The 22,023-nt window shown below is 44.0% G+C and overlaps 1 protein-coding gene across 2 annotated transcripts in view; it reads left to right on the top strand.

The window, feature by feature from the left end:
* Positions 1-22,023, top strand: part of LOC6586119 (neuronal acetylcholine receptor subunit alpha-7) — a 140,428-nt gene that overhangs the window by 48,092 nt on the left and 70,313 nt on the right. For both annotated transcript variants that reach the window (XM_002011706.3, XM_032733100.2), the window contains exon 2: positions 13,905-14,044. In XM_002011706.3, the coding sequence (XP_002011742.2) occupies positions 13,905-14,044 (140 nt within the window). The remainder of the gene's footprint in view (positions 1-13,904; positions 14,045-22,023) is intronic.

The following is a 22,023-nucleotide window of genomic DNA, read 5'->3' as shown; positions in this document are numbered from 1 at the left end:
CAAGGCAGCTGCTGTCATTCGAGTCGACATTGTAATATGTACAAATAAGTAGAGCATATGAGGCGTATGATTAATATTTAAATCATGGCACAGAGAGAGAGAGAGAGAGAGAGAGAGAACACAGAATGAAACGAAAACAAAAAACTGACTGTGGCCGCGATGTAGTTGAATGCGAATGTAAATAAGAATGAGAATATGCAAGCAGAGCACAAAAATGAAATTGAAATGAAACAAGAGACTTAAGTAATAACTGCCGTTATTAACAGGCAGGACTCTGGCAGGACCCGGCCACAACTAACAAGTTTCAGCTGTGTGTGTGTGTGCGTGTGGGGTTCACATTTTATTGCCTACATTCGAGCGTCTACATGTTGATAATGATGTTGTGTCTGCCTGGCTGGGCATGTGTGCGTGTGTATGTGTGTGTGTGTGTACATTGGGATTGCTGCCAACAGGAAAACCTACTTTGCAAACACAAGCAAACGTTTCGCGGCAGCCGCAGCAGCAGCAGCTGCCAAATGAAAGACATCAGAGCAGCAGAGCCAACAACAAATTGCTTTTGGTCAAGAGCGCGTTTCGGCAGATGTGAGCATGACATACTGTATAATAGAAGAAGCCAACTAGACTCAACTTGTCTGAAATTTCTCTTCTCAGCTGTGACGCTGTCGCCCAAGGTGAGCGCGCTGCGCAGAGGGAAGCGCATAAATATTAACATTTCTGAGATAACAAATCATTTGTAGTGTGCAACTGTTTGTTTATTTATGCGGCTCTCGCCCTCTCCCTCACGCCCTCTCTCCCTCTCTGTGCTGTTTACCTCTTAATCTGCAGCCAAATCCCAGGATGCAGGTTGGGTGAGGGGGGCGTGGCCATTTCGCCACTGGCCTTCGCTTCATGACGGCCGCAACTGCATTTGCTATGCGCCGCATTAATCATACGCACCGTTGTCCGGCTGCTGCCAGGCACATAAACACGCCAACAAGCGAATGTCAGTCAGTTTGCCAGCTCTGGGTGTTTAAGAAGAATGAAAGAATGCAAGAAAAGAAAAGAAAAGCAAAGCAAAGAGAAGTGAAGAAACTACTAGCATCATGGCAAAACTTTATAAGTTCAGCAAGTAAAGAATTATATGAAGTACGAGTTGTGCTTTCGGCGCTACTGAAGTTAACGTTCAGTAGTTGTTGTTGTTGCTGTTGCTGTTGCTGTTGTTGCTGTTGCTGTTGCTGTTGCTGCTGTTGACTGTTCAGTTATTCAAGGGTCTTAGTGTTTGCGTCGAGTCGACTTGACGCGACGCAACGTCGAAATGCAACTCCTAACAAAGACGGGAAGAAAAAAAAAAAAAAAAAATGGGGAGCACAAACGGAAGCCGGAAAATGGCAAAAGCGCAAAGCGAAAAAATGAAAAAGAAAAATAGAAGAAACACAAAATTAATGTAAATGTAAATAAACTCATAGTTCAAGTTGTGCCGCAGCCAACAGCAGCCAAGAGCCAACAGGCAACACCAGCAGCACAGCCAACAACAAATGGTGTGTGTAAATAAAATGGCATGCATTTAGCATTGCCGCTAAATTAAAACCAAATAAAGCGTCCGCAATATGTTGACCATAAAAAAAAACATCAGGCACCGTCTGCAAAAGTGAGCAGCCGCCGCACCAGAAGAGCAGCTCGAATTGTGAAGGAAGGAAAGCCAGCTTGATGCTTGGATTGCATTTAGCTTTTAGCTGTATATATCATACATACATATATATATGTATATATATTTTATATATATATATATATGTATATATAATGCATGTCTATGAGTAATGCATTTGAATCATAAATTTTGGCTTGGCATGTTGAAAGGCTTTCGTGAAATTGATAAATGCATGGCGTGGCATAATATTTTTTTGAAATATTATTAAAACTAAGTTTTGACGTCAACTAAACTGGAAAATTAAGTGTGCTTTTAAAAGTTGTGAGGAGCATGCGGCTATCAATCAGTGAGTCCATCAAATTGCTAGTCGGCGTCTAACTAGATTATATTACCTACTCACCTCGTCCACAATGAATCACTCAGTTCGCCGGTCAGGGAGGCATCTATGAGCCAGTCAAGTGGTCAGTCAGTCAGTCAGTTAATCAGCAGAGAGTCCGTTAGTCGAATTAGCCAAGCAAGCAGATAGACAAATCGTCAATCAATCTGCTATTCAGTCAATCAATGCGGTAATCAAAAGCTATAATTTCAGTCAATCAGTTAATCGACGACATCAACGCAATCACTCAATCAATATGTCAGTCAATCAGAAATTGAAAGGTCAATCAATCGCTTAATCAATGGGTCAGTCATTACATCAATTAATATACGAAATCAAATAATAGGTCCATTCATGAATCAATCAGTCAATGAAACAGTCAATCAGAAATCAATCGGAAGTAAAGTAAAATAGTCCATCAGTCACTTGGATCAGTAAATCAGTCACCCAGAAGCTAAACAGTAAGTCAGTCACTGATTAGGTGTAAAATCAGTCATTTAGCCAATCAATCAATCAGTCACTGAGTCAATCAGTTAAGATGTCAGTAATTCATCAATCAATCAATCAATCATCATCATCATTAGCTACTTAGCTCGTCAGTAACTGACTAATTATTCCACTAAATCAGATTGTCAATCGATCAGTCAACCTGAGTCTGTCAATCAATGAGCCCGCTGTACAGTTAGTCAATCAGTTAGCCAACTACTCCGCTCATCTGTCAATGAGTCAGTTTGTAAGTCCGTCAATCTATCAGTATCACGTCAATCAGTCAGCCTGCTGTCTGTCAATCAATCATTTTGTCTGGTAAACTGCACAAAAATCACGCCCCACTGCTGTCCTCATGTATTTGTATCAAAATCTGACTGTGCAAATATACATAATATATATATATAGGGTATATATCACATCATCACATCAGGCAACAAGCGTGACCCAGTAAATATAATTGTGCTTCAGAAATTACAGACATGTATTATGCATAAGCATATATGTATCGATAAATCGCATTGATATGAAGCTGATGTGCTCAATGTCAAATGATTGCAGTGGCCAGGCGAAACTGATGGCAATCCAATATTTTCATGTGTGCTGCTGGGCTGGGGCGGGGGAAATTGACCCATTTCCTGCTGCTGGCAATACAGCACCGAAAACAATGAACAGGAAAAACAGCTTAATTTTCAAGTTCATTGGCGCGCAGACAGGATCAGCCAATGGGGATCAGGGGCAGTAACGCAGACACTCTACATCATTGTATAGCTCTGCCAGCGCTAGGGACAGTGATAGGAGCCGGGGGACAGGGGACAGGAGACAGGGGGCTGGAACGTGTGGTATGCCACTTAATATTGCGCCTGAATGGCTGAATGGCAGCCACTAAACAACTTCCGCACTTGAATGGCAGCTACAAAACCGCAGACAAGGCTCATGCCACCAGCAGTTCGGGTAGAGCTCTGGGTGAGGTGGCATGTGAGCCGTCGCTCGAAAGCCAACTTAAAACAATATTCTGCAAAAACAAGATGGAAAAAGAATAACGAAACAACAGCAGCAGCAACAACAACAGCAACAACAATAACAACAACGGCAACGGCAAATCTGTTTCACAATGCAGCAGCAGCCAACAAAGGCACTAACAATGGTAGTTGCATGCATAATAAACTCCTCTAGCTGGGGCTTTAAGGTTGCCATCTTACTGGAGCGAAAGAAGGCAGCAAAATAGAAAGAGAACACAAGCGATAGAAGAGAGAGAGAGAGAGAGGGGCGAGAAGGAGAGCTGAAGGCGGGGATAGAGACGCTGGTAGAGGCTGAGGTAGAGGCGATGGTAAAAGGAGTGGTAGGGCGAGCAAGCAGGCGACAGATGAGCGCCAAAATGCAGTCGAAAAGAAAAACCGCTAAGAAGGCGCTGCATGCAAGATGCACGACTACAAAATACCCTAGATAGGGTATATAAACATACAAGCTTAATATACAAATATGTGTATTCCACTTATATATTCCATAGAAAATTTTGCTTTTGTCATTATTAAAAAAATTCATAAACATATGAATAGCAACACAACGAGTTACTACTGTAAGAGAGTTCATTTTATGCATTGCTTGTGGTAAGGAAAACACATCGAAAATTCGTACTTCGTCTTTACTCTTGAGACTGTCATTTTCGTCTCTTTCGCTGCTTCTTCATCACTCATTGTGATTGGCCTACCATGGCACAGGTAAACATATATACCCCTCTCCTGTAAATATCTGCAAAGGGTACAGGGTATATAAACAGAGACAGCGAATAAGACTGGGCACTTGAGCACAAAAAGAGTCAACGTCAACGCATTTTGAAGAGTGTGCCATTATGCACTACACACACATACACACACACACGCGCACACATAGTGGGAGAGAGAGAGAGAGAGACGCAGTGGCATCTGTGAGTTTTAAGCTGGCTTTTCCTAAGCGTATTAACATTGTTGTTGTTGCTGTTGTTGTAGTTGTTAGTGTTGTTGTTGTTGTTGTTGTGTTGCTTGTCAGCCAAGCAGTCGCTTATTGCTTTGCTCATTGCCTGCAATTGCATAGTTGTATGTCAGCTTGCCATACACACTCTCACACACACACACATACGTCGCACATCCGTTATGTATGTATATATCCGCTTATCAGCGCACGCCTGGCTCTACTGGGTTTCAAATTATTAGTAGCTCTGTCTATTTGACTGGCTTGCTCTATATACATACACACAGACACACACACACACATACACACATGCGCAGCTCACTTCAGACGCTTATCCCCTGTGCAGCCCGTTCGCAATCCCTGTCTGCTCGCCTCACCTCTCTCCCCATCTCTCTCTCGCTCATCGTCGCTTGGCAGTGGGTCGCGTCTGCTGCTATCCACTTGACGCGCTGTTTGTCACGGTTAATGCGACACTCAAACATTTACAGCGGCAATCACAGTCGCAGTCACAATTACCTGCCCGGTCACAGTCACAGTGACTGGCTAAGAAATTGGCGCTGGCTTAGATACCTAAAGATGCCTTTACATAAACAAACTCACACTCACACACACACACATCTATTGGCCTAGTCGCAGCTTGTGTGTGTGTGTGTGTGTGTGTGTGTGTGTGTGTGTGTTTGGGGGCTTCACATGCCTTGCTACACTCGCCACTCGCAACACTTTGCTCGTTAGGGTTACATTCATGTCATACGCTAAGTGGCTAAAACTTGTGTGTATGCATGTGTGTGTGTGTGCGTGTGTGTGAACCGCCAAGACGTTTAATAAGTTTCTTGAACTTTGATGTCTGTCAACACTTTTGCTGTACTAAACAAACAACACATCTTTGAATGAGTTTTCCGCCCATAGTACAAATCGATTGTAGCGCATTCATGGATTAAACTGTAAATTGCTAGATACATATAGAGAGCTGATCAGTTACGATATGACAGAGAGTGTCAGACATAAGCGCAGATTAAATTTCATATATAGATTCAACTCAGTTTTTAGTTTCTCTCAGATCAAACTCTCACTGCAACTTTACCGGGTATCAAACTAGTCGGAAATTCCCCTATAATTATTCTACTCTAATAAAATAGGGTATATAGGCAACTGATTATTTGATATGTCTTGTATCTAATCATAATTACTATATGTATTATTTTTATTATTATTAGTTAATTTCATAGCAAACTCTCATTATGACTTTACCGGGTATCAAGCTAGTCGAGCATGATCCAATAAATACTCGATCTACTCTAATAAATTGCTTTGTATATCGAATAAACAGCTGATCATTTGATATATTTCCTTTCTAATCATCATTGCGCTCCATTCGTTAATTTCATTGAAGACTTTCACAACGAATTTACCGGGTATCAAGCCAGTCAGGCATAGCTATAAATACTCGATCTACTCTAATAAATTGCTTTGTATATTAAAAGAAAATTTTAACAAATTTTCAATTAGCGAAATAAATTGTTGCCGCATGGCTGACAGCTTAAAGATCGAAATCGCTAAATAAAATGCTTGAAAGAGAGAAGGAGAACGGGAGAGAAAGAGATAGAGTGTGTGTGTGTGTGTGTTGCGAACAATGGGCTAACTGGCAAGACGACATTTAAAGTACAAGAACGTGGCAACAGCACGAGGGCGCAAAAACTTTTACGGCCAACAACAAAGCGCGATGAGAAAGATAAAAATTAAATATTTTGGCTCTAGGAGGGCAATCGGTGTGTAGGTGTGGGTGTGGCGGGTAGGGGCGGCTAGAGTGTGGGTGTGGCAGCCGGAGCTGGGGCACGTGACAAAGTGAAATTGTTAAATTGAAGGCTGTTAGCGATAAGCGAACACGCAAACAGACAGCCGAAAAGGGAAAGGGAGAAGAAGGAGAAGAAGAGAAAAAACAGGCATGCAAACAGGTGAAAAGGAGAGAAAAGGTGTGCAAAACTTTGGCGCAGCTGATACGAACAACAGGCAGTGACAGGTGCCAGAAAGAGAGAGGGAGAAGGATAGAGGGAGCGAGAGGGAGAGAGACGAGGCAAGATGTTGCCCTGGCGCATGTGGCTATCACTTAACCCGTAACCCGTAGCCCGCATTGCAGAGTCTGTCAGCTGTTGCTACTCCTGCTGCTGCTCCTGCTGCTGCTTTTGTACGTGTGTGTGTGTGTGTCTGCTGCTAGAAACAATTTAACCATTTAACTTGGCTCGTTAACATTAATTTGGCTGCCCGTTTCCGGGACTGCTTGACGGGCATACCCCAACGCCAGCACACCTACATAGCCACATTTTGAGGGTCGCCGCTGGCCAAAGGCAAAACACACTAACGAGTTGTCATCAACAGCAGCAGCAGCAGCAGCAGCAGCAGCAGCAGCATGAGCAGCAGGAGCAGCAACAGGAGCAGCAGCAGGAGCAGCAACGCGAGCAGCAGCAACGCCTGCCCCAGCGGAAGCTGTTGAAATGCTTGCGGATGTTATGCTGACGGATGTGACGGAAGTGACCGTTACTTGCGCCATCCTGGCCAGGCCATTCCAGCATGTGAAGCGTCAATTTGAGTGGCGCCAGCAGCGCGCCTCGAGCAGCCTCGACTGCTTAATCTGGCCACGCCCCCACATGCCAGTGTCTCGGGAATTGGCAAAGTGCTCTATGCAAATGCTTTTGATACGCCCCCAGCCCAGGCCATGTGCCACAGCGCCTAGATGCCGCACAATTATTATGCGTATCTAAAATTAAATCAGTTGCAGCTGAAGACAGCAAGGCAGCCACAAAGAGTGAGAAAGAGAGAGAGAGAGAGAGAGCGAAGCAGAGGGGGAGACTGCAACGGGGCAAGGCCAGAGACAGTCGCCCACGCAAACAGCAGCGAAACTATTTAGCAATTGTCGTCCTCGTCGTAGTCGTCGTTCTGATTGTTTGTTATTGCGTATTGTGGTGTAATTTATGTGCGCCTGGCGGTTTCTGTTTCACTTTTGGCAAATAAACGCAATGGCGTAGTGGGCGTTTGGCAATAAATATTATAGAAATGTTCGAGCCTTGAAGCTAGGTAAGCGAGAGCAAGTGAAAGAGAGAGAGAGAGAGAGAGAGAGAGAGAGAGAGAGAGAGAGAGAGAGAGAGAAGAAGGCAGACAGAGAAGGAGCCAGAGCATAGAGTCTTTGCAATAAGACTATAAGAATCAATATGAGAATATACAAATATTTACACAGAGCCAGGAGCTCGAAATGTAAATTCTGTTTAATAAATATACTAGAGGTATAAATAGAGATTTAAATTATTAATTTTATTTATTTTCAATAATTTATAGTTATTTTGGGTTTCATTTAAACGTAAATTATTATCTGTATTCAATGATTTAAAACTTCACGTACAACTTAATCAAATACAAAGGCATGCAAGAGCTTTGCTGTCGGTTGCAATGCTGGAAGATAGGAGAGAATAGGTTATTCTAGAAGACTTTATGCAGATGGGAGACGAATCGGCAATGCTCTGCGATTTTCATTGAACCAATTAAAAATTTCGGGTCATCAGTTCAACTTACTGAGATTGAAAAATATTTATATTTCTGATAAAGATTTCTTTAATTAAACTTGCGGAAAAGGGAAAGTATGTGGATGATTCCAGAACATACATTCCCCTACTACTCATACCGAATTCAATATATCGATAAATGCCACGTTAAGACTTGACATTAAGGCAGACTTAACGCCTCGGCTGACTGGAGAATCTGAATTGCAGACTCGGGATTGTCTGGCTCTTGTTAACTTCTGGCACGTCTTGGTGGAGCCACTGGCCTCCGTGAAATACAAACAGATATTGATAGTGTTGTGATAGACATACCCACGCGCACAGTTATATCTTTGTAATTATATGCACACACACACACACACACAGTCACACGAATATAATTACAATGCTATCATAGAGACCTTTGTGGAAGCAATGTGGGCGACATAGGCCAAGGCAAGCAAACAGAGACTCGCACAATTAGAGAGAGAGAGAGAGAGAGAGGGAGAGACAGACACACACAGGGCATTTCGATTAAATTTCTGGCACGACCGCGACTTATCGGTCCTGGGCGGACGAGTGGGCGCTGGGACAGCGGCTGCTATCTGTTGGGTGCGACATTAGTGGCTGCTGGGATGCTGGGAAGCTGGGATGATGAGCTGCTGGGATGCTCATTTAAAGCGCCATCCAAAGGACATTACATTTTATTTGAGCAGCGCGCACGCTCTCGAATTAACTTGCGGCCTCATTTATTGCATTCCGAAAATGATTTCGTATAATTTTGCCGTTAACGCGTAAAATTTTAATGCGGCGCGAACTCAACTTTGGCCGATTCACAATGGGCGCAATGGCCGTTTCATTTGGCATAAACTCTAAATGTGGAGCTAGAGATTTGCAGTGCATAAGGGCAAAAGTAAAATTTTGAATTTGTATTCTGAAATACTATTAGTTGAAGTCCTAGAGAGCTGCACTTTGGCATGTAAAGGGGGGCGTGGCAGTTTGGAAAACAGATCTGACAGAATTTAGGCCGTGAATGAGTATTCTGCAGTCAGTAATGCCCAACTGCAACTGTATAGCTTGGTTCTAACTCATTTATACGTTATTTGAATCGAATTTTTTGTCTTTTTTTTAAGTTATAAAACAAGTAAAAAATATTTATTAAAATATTTAATGAATAGGAATTATATTTGAAAATATTTGCATCTAGCTTTGAGTTTCTAATGCCATTTCAAGGATACAATAGACAGTTTATAAGGTATCGGAATCTATTTTTCTGGCAAGGATTTGCATTAGCTATCATAAAAGCATTTTAACTTATATAATAAATAATGTAAAGGTTTACCCTAGTAATTAGAGAGATTCTGCCAGAAAAATTCTTCATTTTCGCCACTGTGCGGTGATTGGGGGCTAGCGGCAGACGGCAGACGGAAGGCGGTGTATTTGGGCCTATTTCGAGTTATAGTAACAGTTTTTGTATTAGCTGTATAATTAGCTAACCAAATCAAGTTGTTTTTAATGGCTAACAGCAGCTGCTAGAGAAAGAAAAAGGGGGAGAGAGAGAGAGAGGGAGAGAGAGAGGGAAAGAGAGAGCTCTCAGCCTGAATTGTGTTAGGACTGAAATATTAGATCAATTGGTATGGAAATGGATATTATATCAAGTGCTTAACGGGGAGAGGGAGTGAGAGGAGGGCAGACAGACAGAGACTCACAATATGGCATAGGTAATCAAATTTATTGCGATTATTACATATTCTGCATGATAATGCAGTGCCACTTGGCACTTGCCACATGCCACATGCCACATGCCGCAGGCATTTGCCACGGGGGCCACTGCCACTGTCAGTGTCAAGTGGTATGTGTGTGTTTGTGTGTGTGGCATGCATAATTTATGGCAAACAGCCTTTAGCTGCGGGGCCACTGCCTGCAGTCATGCAACTTGGCCACGCCTCCCCCGCCTCCCCCGCCTCTGTGGCTAGCAAACAAATGCACAGCAGATGCGTCAATTTTGTGACAGGCAAGCTCAAGCCGAGGCCGAGGCCGAGACCGAGACCGAGACCCAGAGCGAGACCAAGCCCTGGAGCCCGGGCGCACTGTTGTGCCGGGGCGTGGCACTTAATTGAGCAATTAATTGCAATTAGCCATTAAAGTTGTTGTTGATGCCAGCCACAGCAGCAGCAGCAGCAGCAGCAGCAGCGCCTAGATTTGCAGGGAACTCAACTCAGCTCAACTCCCGCTGCTGCTGCCTGCCACTAGCTGCTCTGCCACATGCAACCGTTAATGGGCGACACTTTAGTGCCTACAAAGCTTCGATTATGGCCAAGAGCAAATGGCGACAAGGCCGCACGTAGTCCGCTAATGGCATTCATTAATATGACCACGACAAAGAGATGCTGCTCCTGCTGCTGCCCCTGCTCCTACTCCTGCTGCTGCTGCTGCTGCTGTTAGCCAAATGGCAATCCACACTTGCCACGGATAATCAGACATGTGGCCAACTGAGGCGAGACTCTAAACACTTCAAAGCGTCGCCTACGTGATCTGATTTGCTCGCTTTATGGCCACCAAATACGAAATTCAACGAATTCATAGTTAAGCATGTCTGTGTGTGTGTGTGTGTGTACGTGTGTCAAGGCCAGAGAGAGCAAAGAATTGCGTATACGCATAACTGAATATTTTAGTATTTATTATAGTCCATACAAACAACATTAATGTTGAGCTCTTCTATGGATGACAGTTTAGGGGCGTGGTCACTCGAAAAATACCCTGTAATTTTTCACAGGTTAAGAGTAGGCTACGCTTACGTAACTCTCGATACCTTCTGAAAATTAAAAACAAAATACATGTATATATGCCCGCTGGAGGCGTGGCACATCGAATCTGGCTATAGTCTGGATTTGCAGATGCAAATCGCAGTCTTGAATAGCTGATGCAATAAACTTTAAAGAGCAAAACTATTGAAGAATCAGAGACTTCGATTTGGACCTGCATATAACGTGGGAGTTACGACAGGTGGCTAAGCAATGCTGGAGTAGAACTCGGTGGGGTGCCATCTCAATAGATGAAAGTGAGTTTTAGGGCAAAAGAAATGTTTACTTGCAAAGAGAACGTTCCCAGTTGATAAGAAATCTAAATAGAAGATCAGTCCAACGCAGATAAGCTCAAACACAAACACTATCGCTGCCAAAGCTCTCTCGCATTTGGTTCATTCTGTGGCTGAATTCGTTCTGGGAATGCTAATTGAAATGCCGAATCGATTACGAAACTAATACAGTTTGCAAACTACTGCAGCAGAAATTATAAATGCGTTGCCCCTGGGCGTCAGTCTATATGGCAGCAGCCATTAAAAGTCTATCAATATTTGCAGAGCAAATAAATTTATGTAGATTCACACACACACACACACACACACACACACACGCAGACAGGCACACACATACACATGCGCGTACTTGAAAACTTTTAGCCTATGATTGCTGCTTGCTGACAGCAGGAGTTGAGGTGAGTTGAGAGAGTAGAAAAGGAGATGAGATGAAGTGTGGTGAGGTGGAGTGGGCAGGAGTGGGCTGGAGTGGGCTGGAGTGGGCTGGAGTGGGCTGGAGTGGGCTGGAGTGGAGTGTGGTGAGCTGAGCTAAGCTGGGCTGAGTGACAAATAGTTATGAAGTCTGTGCATGTGTGTGTGTGTGTGTGTGTGTGTGTGTGTGTGTGTGTGTGTGTGTGTGTGCTGTTTGTTGGTATTGGTAAGTGCGAACAGTTCTGAAGGCAGTTCAATGCCGTTCAGCCGCACCGCCGGCCCGCCCCCCTCGGACAGCAGCTTCACGTGCTCCAGCTTGATGCAAAGTTTTTGGCACATCAATAAACTAAACTTGAATGGAGTTTGGGGCGCGCCGACAGCTGGAAATGTGCCTTAAGCATGCCATGAATTATTTAGTTTCTGTTTACCTTCCACTCCATGGCCGTCGGCCGCTTTCATTTTATTTCGTTTTGTTGCCAGCCAGTTGCAACTTTTGGCCAATTGCGAGCACGTGCCGCACTGGCCGCACTAGCCGCACTGGCCACACTGGTCGCCGCCTTCTTGATTGTCCTTTAATATGCACCGCAAGGCGCCGCAGTTTGCGCCGTTTGCACTCTGCTTCCTTAAGTAATTGTCCTAATTGACCCGACGGACTGCCTCCTGGCTGCCAGCTAGGCCGCCTCTGGATGCACCAAATTACCAGTCAAAGCTATCAAATTAACTATCCAATTTCCACAAAGTTTCGCCAAGCCGTCCGCCAATCACAATCGAAATCACATTAAGAAATTCGAGTCGCAGTCGAAATTTCATTAGGATATTTCGAAGGACGAAAACAGCTGTTAAAGCTGCTTCAACATGCACTCGAGTGCAAGAGAATCGCATAGAGAGCCGTAATGGTATTAGTGCTAATATATGTGTGAGAATCGCATAGAAGAGCGCAAAAAAAAACTTTAAGCAACTATTAATATTTGTAGATCTCATTGGAGTGCAAGACCATCACATGGGAAGGTGAACTAGCTAATTTTGTATTAATATTGATATATCTATATATGTCTCTATTGTGTAAATGAGAATCACAGAGAAAGGTTCTAAAGTTACATATGTGGAAAAGATATTTTATTATTAACAAATGGAAAGCGTAATAGTTATATGTGTCATTAAAGACCTCACTTGCATGAGAATCGCAGAGAAAGATGATATAGTTATATATGTATATGGGGTTCTTTAAGCTTTTTATACTATAGTATTTATGCAGGAGAATCGAGGAGAGATATTGATCTTAAAGTTCTTTATAATATTTATAGTTCAAACTTAAGTGGTAGAGAATCGCATAGAAAGGCGATGCAGTTATATATTTACTTGGAAAATTTTAAGATTATTAAGATTATTATTAAAAACACTTGACAGTCCAAAATAATCGATAGCTAAGGGCTTATTGAGCGAATTCATAATTTTGAAAGCTTTAAAATCAAAAACCCATTTCTAATTTGGCACCTGTGGCTGGGCGCACCTAAGCCTAGGCCAATTTAAGGGCTTACACGCTGTTTGGCTTCTAACAACTACACATCCTGCTGCCGCATGCCTCCCCCTGAGGGCTAATTTAGATGCCGGCTTAGAGTCAATTGTGGGGGTTGTGGTGTGACACCAGAGAGGGGAGAAGGGAGCGGAGTGAAATACTAAGCTCATTGGCTTCAGCTCAAGGTCCGATCTATGAATATTTTTCAATAGCAGCGCAGACCCACCAACAATTACAAATGTCAGAAGCCGTTGCAAAATAAGAAAAAATAATAAATAAATAAATAGAGAGAATCCCCTTGCCAGGGCGTGCCACGATGCCCTTTATAAGCTGCAGGAGCAACATCAGCTGGGGTGAGCGGCCACAAAACGCAGAATCAGTAGCCAGGTGCTATTGCTGCTCCTGCTGCTGCTGCTACTCCTGCTGCTGCTGCTGCTGTGGCTGGGACTGCGGCTTTGGCTGTGGCATAAGCTGTTGGGGCTAAAGCTGTTGCCAACGTCAAGCCAAACCAAAGCCACTTATTGGTTGAACAAATTTAATTGGCAGCAGCAACAAGCAGGGCCAGCATCGAGGGGCGCACGCTAGGGCTGAGCGCCGTGCGCCCTCGCCCTCGCCCTCGGGGAGCTCGAGGAGCTGGTGGAGCTGGGGGCTGTGACAGCTACAATGCCAACGATACGTTAATGCAGGCTAAACTGCCGCCACGGTTGGCTGGCCCTAAGCCCGGCAGAAAGTCATTGCCAGAGTTTCATAAAATTCAATTGAGCTGCAAGTCGAAGTTGAAACATTTTTCTTTTCTCTTTCGCTCGTTATTATTTTTCACTCTCTCCTTTTAATGCTCCAATGACCTTAGCTGACAGCTCACCTGGCCACACACACATTTAAGAACTTCTCGATTTCATCTCCTCTGCTTGCAGCCTGCTCAGCTGGACCGCACGAGAAGCGCCTCCTGCACGCTCTGCTGGACAACTACAACAGCTTGGAGCGACCCGTGGTCAACGAATCCGATCCACTGCAATTGAGTTTCGGTCTAACACTTATGCAAATCATCGATGTGGTGAGTACACACTAGAATAGTTTCACTCCCTCTCTGTGCCGTGTTGTTGCAACTTGCAAGTGCACGGAAAATCCAGACGGAGTCAACAATCGAAGCGTTATTTGAATGCTGTGTGATTTCAATATATATATAAAAATATTATTATTATTCTTCTTATTGTCTCTTATTCTAACTGAAGTAACATTGAACAATGTTTGCAAGTACTCCCAACTCTCGAAATCTCTTGCTTTAGCTAAATCAATCGCCGCTCTATGTGATTCTCATATTATATATGAATGTTGAATTGAATTTTTTGAATATTGATTTAGCGTGGCATACATATATTGGCAACAGTTTCCCTATTTCTCCCTTACTTGCCTCTTCCTCTTCACTTAATCTCCAATGCCGCTCTATGTGCTTCTCATATGGTGTTTAAAGCGTAACTGCCTAATTGTACTTGATCAATGATTATTTCTTTTGGCTTAAACTATGTTTCATATATATTATAGTATATTCTAGCTAATACAAACTGCCGTTCTATGCAATTCTCACATTTTATATACATGTATACAATTATTATATAATAACTCAAATGAAAACTTTCAATTTTCGATAGACTTTCGTTATTTTTTTTACCCAACCAATTTGCATAATACATTCAGAAACTTTTCTACTGCCGTTCTATGTGATTTTCATATAGCATAAAGAGCATAAGAAACTCAAATGTCAAATTTAAATTGCGTTCTACCTACCAGTCAGCTTATCGCCTACAGAATATTTGCTAGCTACCGCTCTATGCAATTCTCATATAGTATTTCTTGCCACCTAAGCGAGTATAGGGTATTTTCTAGCTGATCAAGCTAAGCGACCAAGCTGAACCGAACTCGAATTTATTTTGCTGCGCGTCGATTTTTGGCTTGGCTAAAAGCTGAGCTCAGCTGACAGTCGGCAAACATTTGGTAAAATGATGGCACGACACCAATATCTGGACTGACATAGTGCCCCAGTACAAGCTACTCTCTCCCTCTCTCTATCTCTCTCCCTCCCTCTCTGTGTGTGTGTGTGTGTGTGTGTGTGTGTGTGTGTGTATTTATGTGCTTTCTGCACAGGCTTTGCCGATAAACGACATTATGCGCCAGAGATGCCAAACAACTAGCAAAGAGCCCGAAAACTCCAGCGACGCGTGCAAGACAACGGCACAAAATTATGCCATGAGTGCACATTATGGCCATTAGCCAGAAGTGCCAACTTGCCACCGTTGCTGGATTATTGTGGCAGCATCAGCAGAACGGAGCCCAAGTGCCGCCACTTGCCGCAAGTCGCAAAATTCGACAATTTACTCACCATGCTCGAGTTAAGAGTTGAGCCTGAAAGTATCGCCCATCTACCTGGCTCCCTAGAGCCAGGACCACAGCAGCAAATCGCCCGACTTCCAATGTTGCCGGAACAATTCACAAATGGAGCATACGAGATGCTTTCACATCAGTTAATGGCAAACGGATTTGAGCTAAAACTGCTCTCAGATCTTTAATTATAGGTTGATGGCAGGCTCAGATGCTTGTAGGCAGGTATTGTCCTAGTTGGATTCTAATTGGAATTGCATAAAGTGGAGAAGCAATGACTGACTCAGCAAGAGTCATATAATTATTGATGATCATTACTTGGGTAATAATTATGTTATTCATAATATTTAAATGCTGGAATTTTGAATAAGAATAAGAATAATAACAAATATTAATTTAAACATTTAAGCTGTTTTCGAATGATTTGAATAACTTAACAATTACTTAAGTAATGAATAATATTTAAATGCCTAAACATTCTATTTAAATATTATTTATGCCATTTAATTTAATGGCATTTCATGTCTAATAATTGTTCAAAAATTTTATCAAAATTCCTATTAAATTTCCTTCAATTTTGCCAACTTTAAATTGAAAAATAAAAATCAATGGCAAAATATGGCAACAAAATTGATGGAAACATCAACGCGATGATAGGTTGAACTTTTAGATGCCGTTGGCCTCTGTTACACTCGATGGTCTCCTAGGCTATCTATATCTGTGTGTGTGTGTGTGCGTGTGTGTGTTTGGGTGTTGCACTCGTGTATTTGTGAAATGTTGCAAGTTTGTATAAGCTCACCAGCTGAATGCAAATAGTGACAAAGCGACCGTAATTGGATGAAACGGAAATGAGGTAGAAGGAAGCGAACGGACGGAATCTCTGCTGCTGGTGGTGCTGCTGCCCGCTGTGCATTTCACCTGATAAAGTGAGCTTCGAAGTGCGCTAATTAAAAGTGCCGTTACCCGCAAAAAACAGCTGCTCACGCCCGCTCACCTGGGCGCGCCCCTATTCGCCACAATTTACAAACGGTTTTTGATTACAAAGCAAGCGTTGAGTGTAGACTAAAAAAAAAAAAAGAAGAATGCAGGGAGATGCTGTTGCCGCTCCTTATAATCGTTCCCAGCTTTAGCTAGACAAAGGTGCACAGGCGAATGAGAAGAAGAAGCGACAGCAGGTGGAAAAAACATGGCAGACAGCTTAACAAAACCACAATACAGCAGCCGCACGAGCGATGATAACGGCTAACGAGTAACCAGAAGCCAGTGTGGAGAGTGGAGAGCAGGAAATGGAGAATGGAGAGTGGAGGTTGGAGAGTGGAGAGTTATTGGCGGTTAGTGGAGAATTTAAAACAGAAAGTGCCGAATGAAGAGTGGAGAGTTGGGAGTGGAGAGTGCAGTTTGGAGAGTGTAGAGCTGAGAGTTAAGAGTGGAGTTTGGAGACTGGCTAGTAGAGAGTGGCTGTTGGAGAGTAGTAAGTGAAGAATGTTGAGTGGATAGTGGAGAGTGGATATTGTGAAGTGAAGAGGAGAGTAGAGAGTGGAGAGTGGGTAGTTGATAGTGGGGAAGGGAGTGGAGAGTGGATAGTCGCTAGTAGAGAGTGGTAAGTGAAGGATGAAGAGTGGACTGTGAGGAATGGAAAATGGATAGTGGAGAATGTAGAGTGTAGAGCGGTTAGTGAAGAGTGGTAAGTGGTAAGAGGAGAGTGAAGAGTGCATAATGGATAATGCAAAATTGATAGTGGAGAGCAATTTGTTGAGAGTGGCAAGTGGAGAATGGAGAGTGGATAATGGAGAATAGAAACTGAATAGTGGAGACTGGAGGGTAAAGAACGGTTAGTGGAGAGTGTTTTGTGAAGTGTTTTGTGGAGTGTAATTAGTGGGAAGTGGAGAGTGTAGTATTCTTTATTCCTATTTCCATCTCTCACTCTCTCTCTCTCTCTCTCTCTCTCTCTCTCTCTGCCTTTCTCCCTCTCTCCAACAGTCTAGTAAAGAAAATGAGCTTCTCCTTGGGAGCAATGACGGTCAAGTGTGTCGTGGGAGGCCAGCGATTACACGCAATGTGAAGATAGCATTGTGTGCTTGGCCTTGGCCGGCTGCTAATTAAGCTGGAAGCCTGTGCCGAATCCCAGAGCCAGTTAATAACATTTCGCGGGCTGGAATTGAACGAACATAGGCGACGGCACTTGACAGTAATAGTAATGTGCTGTGCCTAGGGACAGGGCAACTGGCATTGGGAGTGGGGTTGGTCTGGGACCGGAATTGGGTTTTGGGCTTGGGTAAGCGTTTTGGTTCTCGAATGCCCGCCAATGGCAGTTCAGTGCTTTGACTTTGGCTAATAAAAGCATCGCATTGTTTGACAATTTGCCATTGCAGACTTTTGGGACTTGTGTTGTTGCCCACTAGAAGGCAACACTCGCTCTCCCACTCCTACTCGCACTGCCACTCCCACTCTCTCTCGCTCTCTTTTTCACTCTGCCATTCTCAGTGTAGTGCACTAGTAAATTACAAACATAAATCACTTGATAAGTGACGCTTACGCTGCCCCCAGGCTGCCGGGCTGCCAGCCTGACTGGCTGCTGCTGCTGCGGCTGCGGCTGCGGCTGCTGCTGCTGCTGCTGCTGCTGCTGCTGTTCGTGCCGCATGTGCAGCGGCTTGTAGGAGCAGAAACTTATCAGCTAAACAGCAATCAGGTCAGCAATAGCAACAGCCAAGTACTCATCCCAATGGCTATATGTGGGCGTATCACATGTTCATATACATGTGTGCGTGTGTGTGTTTGTGCAGCTGCACATCTTTTTGTTAAGTTCACTCGAACATAAATTTCTTTAGAATTGTCAATGGTAGCAGCTGCAGCGCCGAAAACCCCCCAGGTCTCCAGTGCGTGTCATACTCTCTCTCTCTCTCTCCCCTCTCTCTCTCTCTCTCTCTCTCTCTCTCTCTCGCTTCGATTCTTGCCTGAACACATTTATATATAGTATATACACATATATATATGTATATATATAAATACTCTGTGTGTGTGTGTGTGTGTGTGTGTGTGTGTGGTGCCTTTGCTACATACTTGCCTTTTTAGTATCCACCCACAGACGCGCTGTCATTTGTGCAGCACTTTTGTTGCACTTTGCACTTGGCATTTAATGGATGCAGCATTGTGCTGCAAAGAGAATGCAACTAAAAAGTAAATGTTGCAAGTAGGTGGCAACTGGCGACGACGACTGTGCGGTCGCAGCCACAAGGAACCAACCGAACATGCTACACGCTGCGTATGAGTGATTTTTATGCATCAACAATATTTGTCACACTCGAGATGACTTCAGCCGAGCCCTGCGTAAGTGCGTGGGCGTTGATTGTTTAATGACATCATTCAGTCTAAATGATTTTTTCACTGCTTGCACTCAATTTTGTATTTATTCTTATTTTTTCGGTGCAGCGTTTCTTTCGTTTCACACAACATTTCGCATCGATTTGGAGTGCAAATATTTAAATTTAGCTTTCGGTCAAGTTAACTTGTTACTCCCAGCTGATGTCCCGCTGTCAGTGTCTATGTCCTTCTCCCTCTCCCTCTCTCGCTCTCTGTTTGTCTGCCTCTTTATAGCCTGCGTCATGTCTGCGGCAGGAAATTGTGTGTGGCTCTCGGCTCTGTCTGTATTTTAAAGTAATTTTTATGCTGCTTTATGTGGGACGTGCCTTTTACGCAATTTGTCTACATTTAGACCACCCCTGCCGCCACCCCTGCCGACGCCAGCCTCCTGCGCCTAATGGCCGCCCTGCTGTTTGCAACACCTGCTCGCTTGTCGGCTTTTGTTGGTTTATGCCACAAATCCCAGCTAGATGAAGTCCATAATACCGAAAAATACGAAATATTTGTATCCGTTTCCGCCGCTCATGCACCATCAAAAACAACACGTAAGAGTGATCTAGTCGCCATTGACCGACTAGGAAATGCCCTTAGCGTTTCAAACAACTGGAAAGTGAGTTGTCTCGATAGAAAATGCTTAGGAAATCATGGGGACAAGCGGACAAACAGATAGACGGACGGATGGTCGGAAGGAAAGACGGACAGATGAACGGACGGAAAGACGAACAGACGGTTGGAAGGACGTATGAACGGAAGAATGGGTGGACCTAGGGTCGGATGGACAAACGGACGTGCGAACAGAAGGTCGGATTGAAGAACGAATGGACGACCGTTCGAACGGACAGACGGATGGATGTTTAGCGGATAAACGGACGGACGGATGGATAGATGTACAGTTGAATGAATGGAAGGATAGACGGATGATCGAATGGACAAACGGACAGGCAGACAGATGGACAGACTGACCAACGGATGGTCGAATGGACGAACGGACGAACAGATAGACGGGATGGATAGCTGTACAAAAAATAGATTTACGAATGCACGGATAGACGAATGGTCCTACGGATGGACGTACGATCAGATGGACAACCGGACAGGCTTACAGAAGGACGGACGGCTAGACGTAGACGGAGAGCAATTTGTAATAACTAGGCTCCTCTGTATATATGTATATGTGTATGTATGTACTCTATGGGGTCTGACTCGCGTCCCTCTACACAAAACCAATATACCCTGAAATCACATTTTCTATATGTTTAGGGTATACAAATTGTGCGTAACTCTCAACCCCAATTCACACACTTACCCCGCTCTGCCTCTCTCTGTGTGTGTGTGTGTGTAGGTATGTGTGTGTATCGAGCGATAAGATGCAGAGCTTCCAACAGATTTGCTTGTTTTTTATTGTGCTGAATATGTGCGTTTAACTGCCGCGTTTGGCAAATGCGGCCTCAATGCGCTGCCTCATTTATTTCATTTTTTTTTTTTCTCATTTTTGCACATATATTTTTGGTATTTGTTTTGTGTGTGTTTGTGTGTGTTCGTGTGTGTGTGTGTTTTGTTTGTTTGTCGAGTTAAACCCAGGAACTTGGATTCGGCACCCCCTCCATAGCAGCCCAGCCACCAGCGTATTTATTTCAACATTAGCACAGCAGCTGGGCAGCAGCTCGAAGACGCCGAGTCGTCGTCAGCCTCCAGCTACGCGCCATTATTGCACGGATGCTGACGTATATTGAATACTTGTCGTATTTCCGCCGATGACTTGCCATTGATCATCAGCGCCACGGTGCGGCAGGTCAGCTCCAGCAGGCCGCGCATGTCCAGATAGTTGGCGGCCAGCATCAGCTGGAAGAGCATGGGCTGGTCCACCTTGCTGATGAACTCCTTGTCCCAGGGACTGATGGCGCCCTGCTCGGCCATCTCACCGTCATCCGCCAGCGGATCATCGTTCTTGTGATGCTCCGCCCAGAAGAGCACATAGCGCAGCGTATTCGAGCTGACGTTGGAGAGAGACACCACCGTGTTGTCGTCCTCGTCCAGGCAGCAATCCTCCAGCATTGTCTTGAGGGTCATCGAGCACTTGGCGGCCTGCACATCTGTCTCGAAGATTTCCCCCTCCGAGGACTCCAATCTGATGCGCTCCATTTATGCCCTAGCGAGTCAACTGTACAAAAAATCGGATGTTCACTGAGCCCGTGTATACAATTTTAGATCGAAATTTGTTCTCGTTTTGTTTGTATATATTTCAAATATATTTCATATATATTTCGTTGACTTAGTTGGCATAGGCTGCGTCTGCAATACTCACACCGTCTCGCATCACTACCAACTGTGATATTAGCCTTTGATTTGCCCTGATATCGAGAGCCCCCGGCCTACTACATCTCATATGATGGGTGTATTATTACGTTGTGCTTGTGGCGACATTCCAATGCACATCACGTCGCACACCTCATGCCGGCAAATCACTATAAGCTCTCACACACACACACACACACACGCGCGCACACAGACACAGAGAACGGTTCGTCGTTTCTTTTTCCTCGAGTGCAATGGCTTTCTGGCATACGCAATTTGCAACTGCTTGGGGCTGGTGCCAGCCGACATTAATTGAGAGTGTTATATGCCAGGCACACACACGCACACACACGCACACTGATTGGACTTGGTTTGCCGTAAAGCCTCTAAATATTTGCCACAAAGGGTGAGCCGCGTGCCCGCTGTAAACAAAATTGTGTAGAAAAATATTGTCTGTGCTTATGCATATATAATAATAGTATCTGCCAGGCCATAAATAAACAAGCCCGAGTGAGTGAAGTGCTCGACTAGGAAATACCCAGACGCACTTCACACGGTATTATATTTCAAGCTTTGCCCTGGGCAAAGGGTTAGTGAATAGCTGCGATTATATGTGTAATACAACAATGGAATGTGGAATGAAACACAATGGAATGGCATGTGAAAACATAATAACAATGATAATTCTAGCCTTTGGAATCATATTGAGTCTTTAGCTTCTGTAGCTGCGAGGCAGACAGACAGGTGAAGGAATCACAATCACAGAACACGATTCAAACGATTCTATTTCTTTGTGCAGGGTAATTCACAGTCAAGCTCTCGATGTTCTTGCATATTTAACAAGGTTTTTTTTATGCTCGTTTATCCATTGGCAATAGAAAGGCCGGGTATAATGGGTATAATGTGAAAATGTGTGTAACAAGCATAGCTCCATATGAACGAAATGAACGACATGGGTCGAGTAATATTTCAAATACTACAAACTTGAGCATTGTCAAACAC

The sequence above is a fragment of the Drosophila mojavensis genome, unplaced genomic scaffold, assembly GCF_018153725.1.
Source record: "Drosophila mojavensis isolate 15081-1352.22 unplaced genomic scaffold, ASM1815372v1 contig_136, whole genome shotgun sequence".
In the NCBI taxonomy this organism is placed as follows: domain Eukaryota; kingdom Metazoa; phylum Arthropoda; class Insecta; order Diptera; family Drosophilidae; genus Drosophila; species Drosophila mojavensis.
Note: the sequence above shows the minus strand (reverse complement) of the source record. Positions and strands in the feature narration are given on the sequence as shown.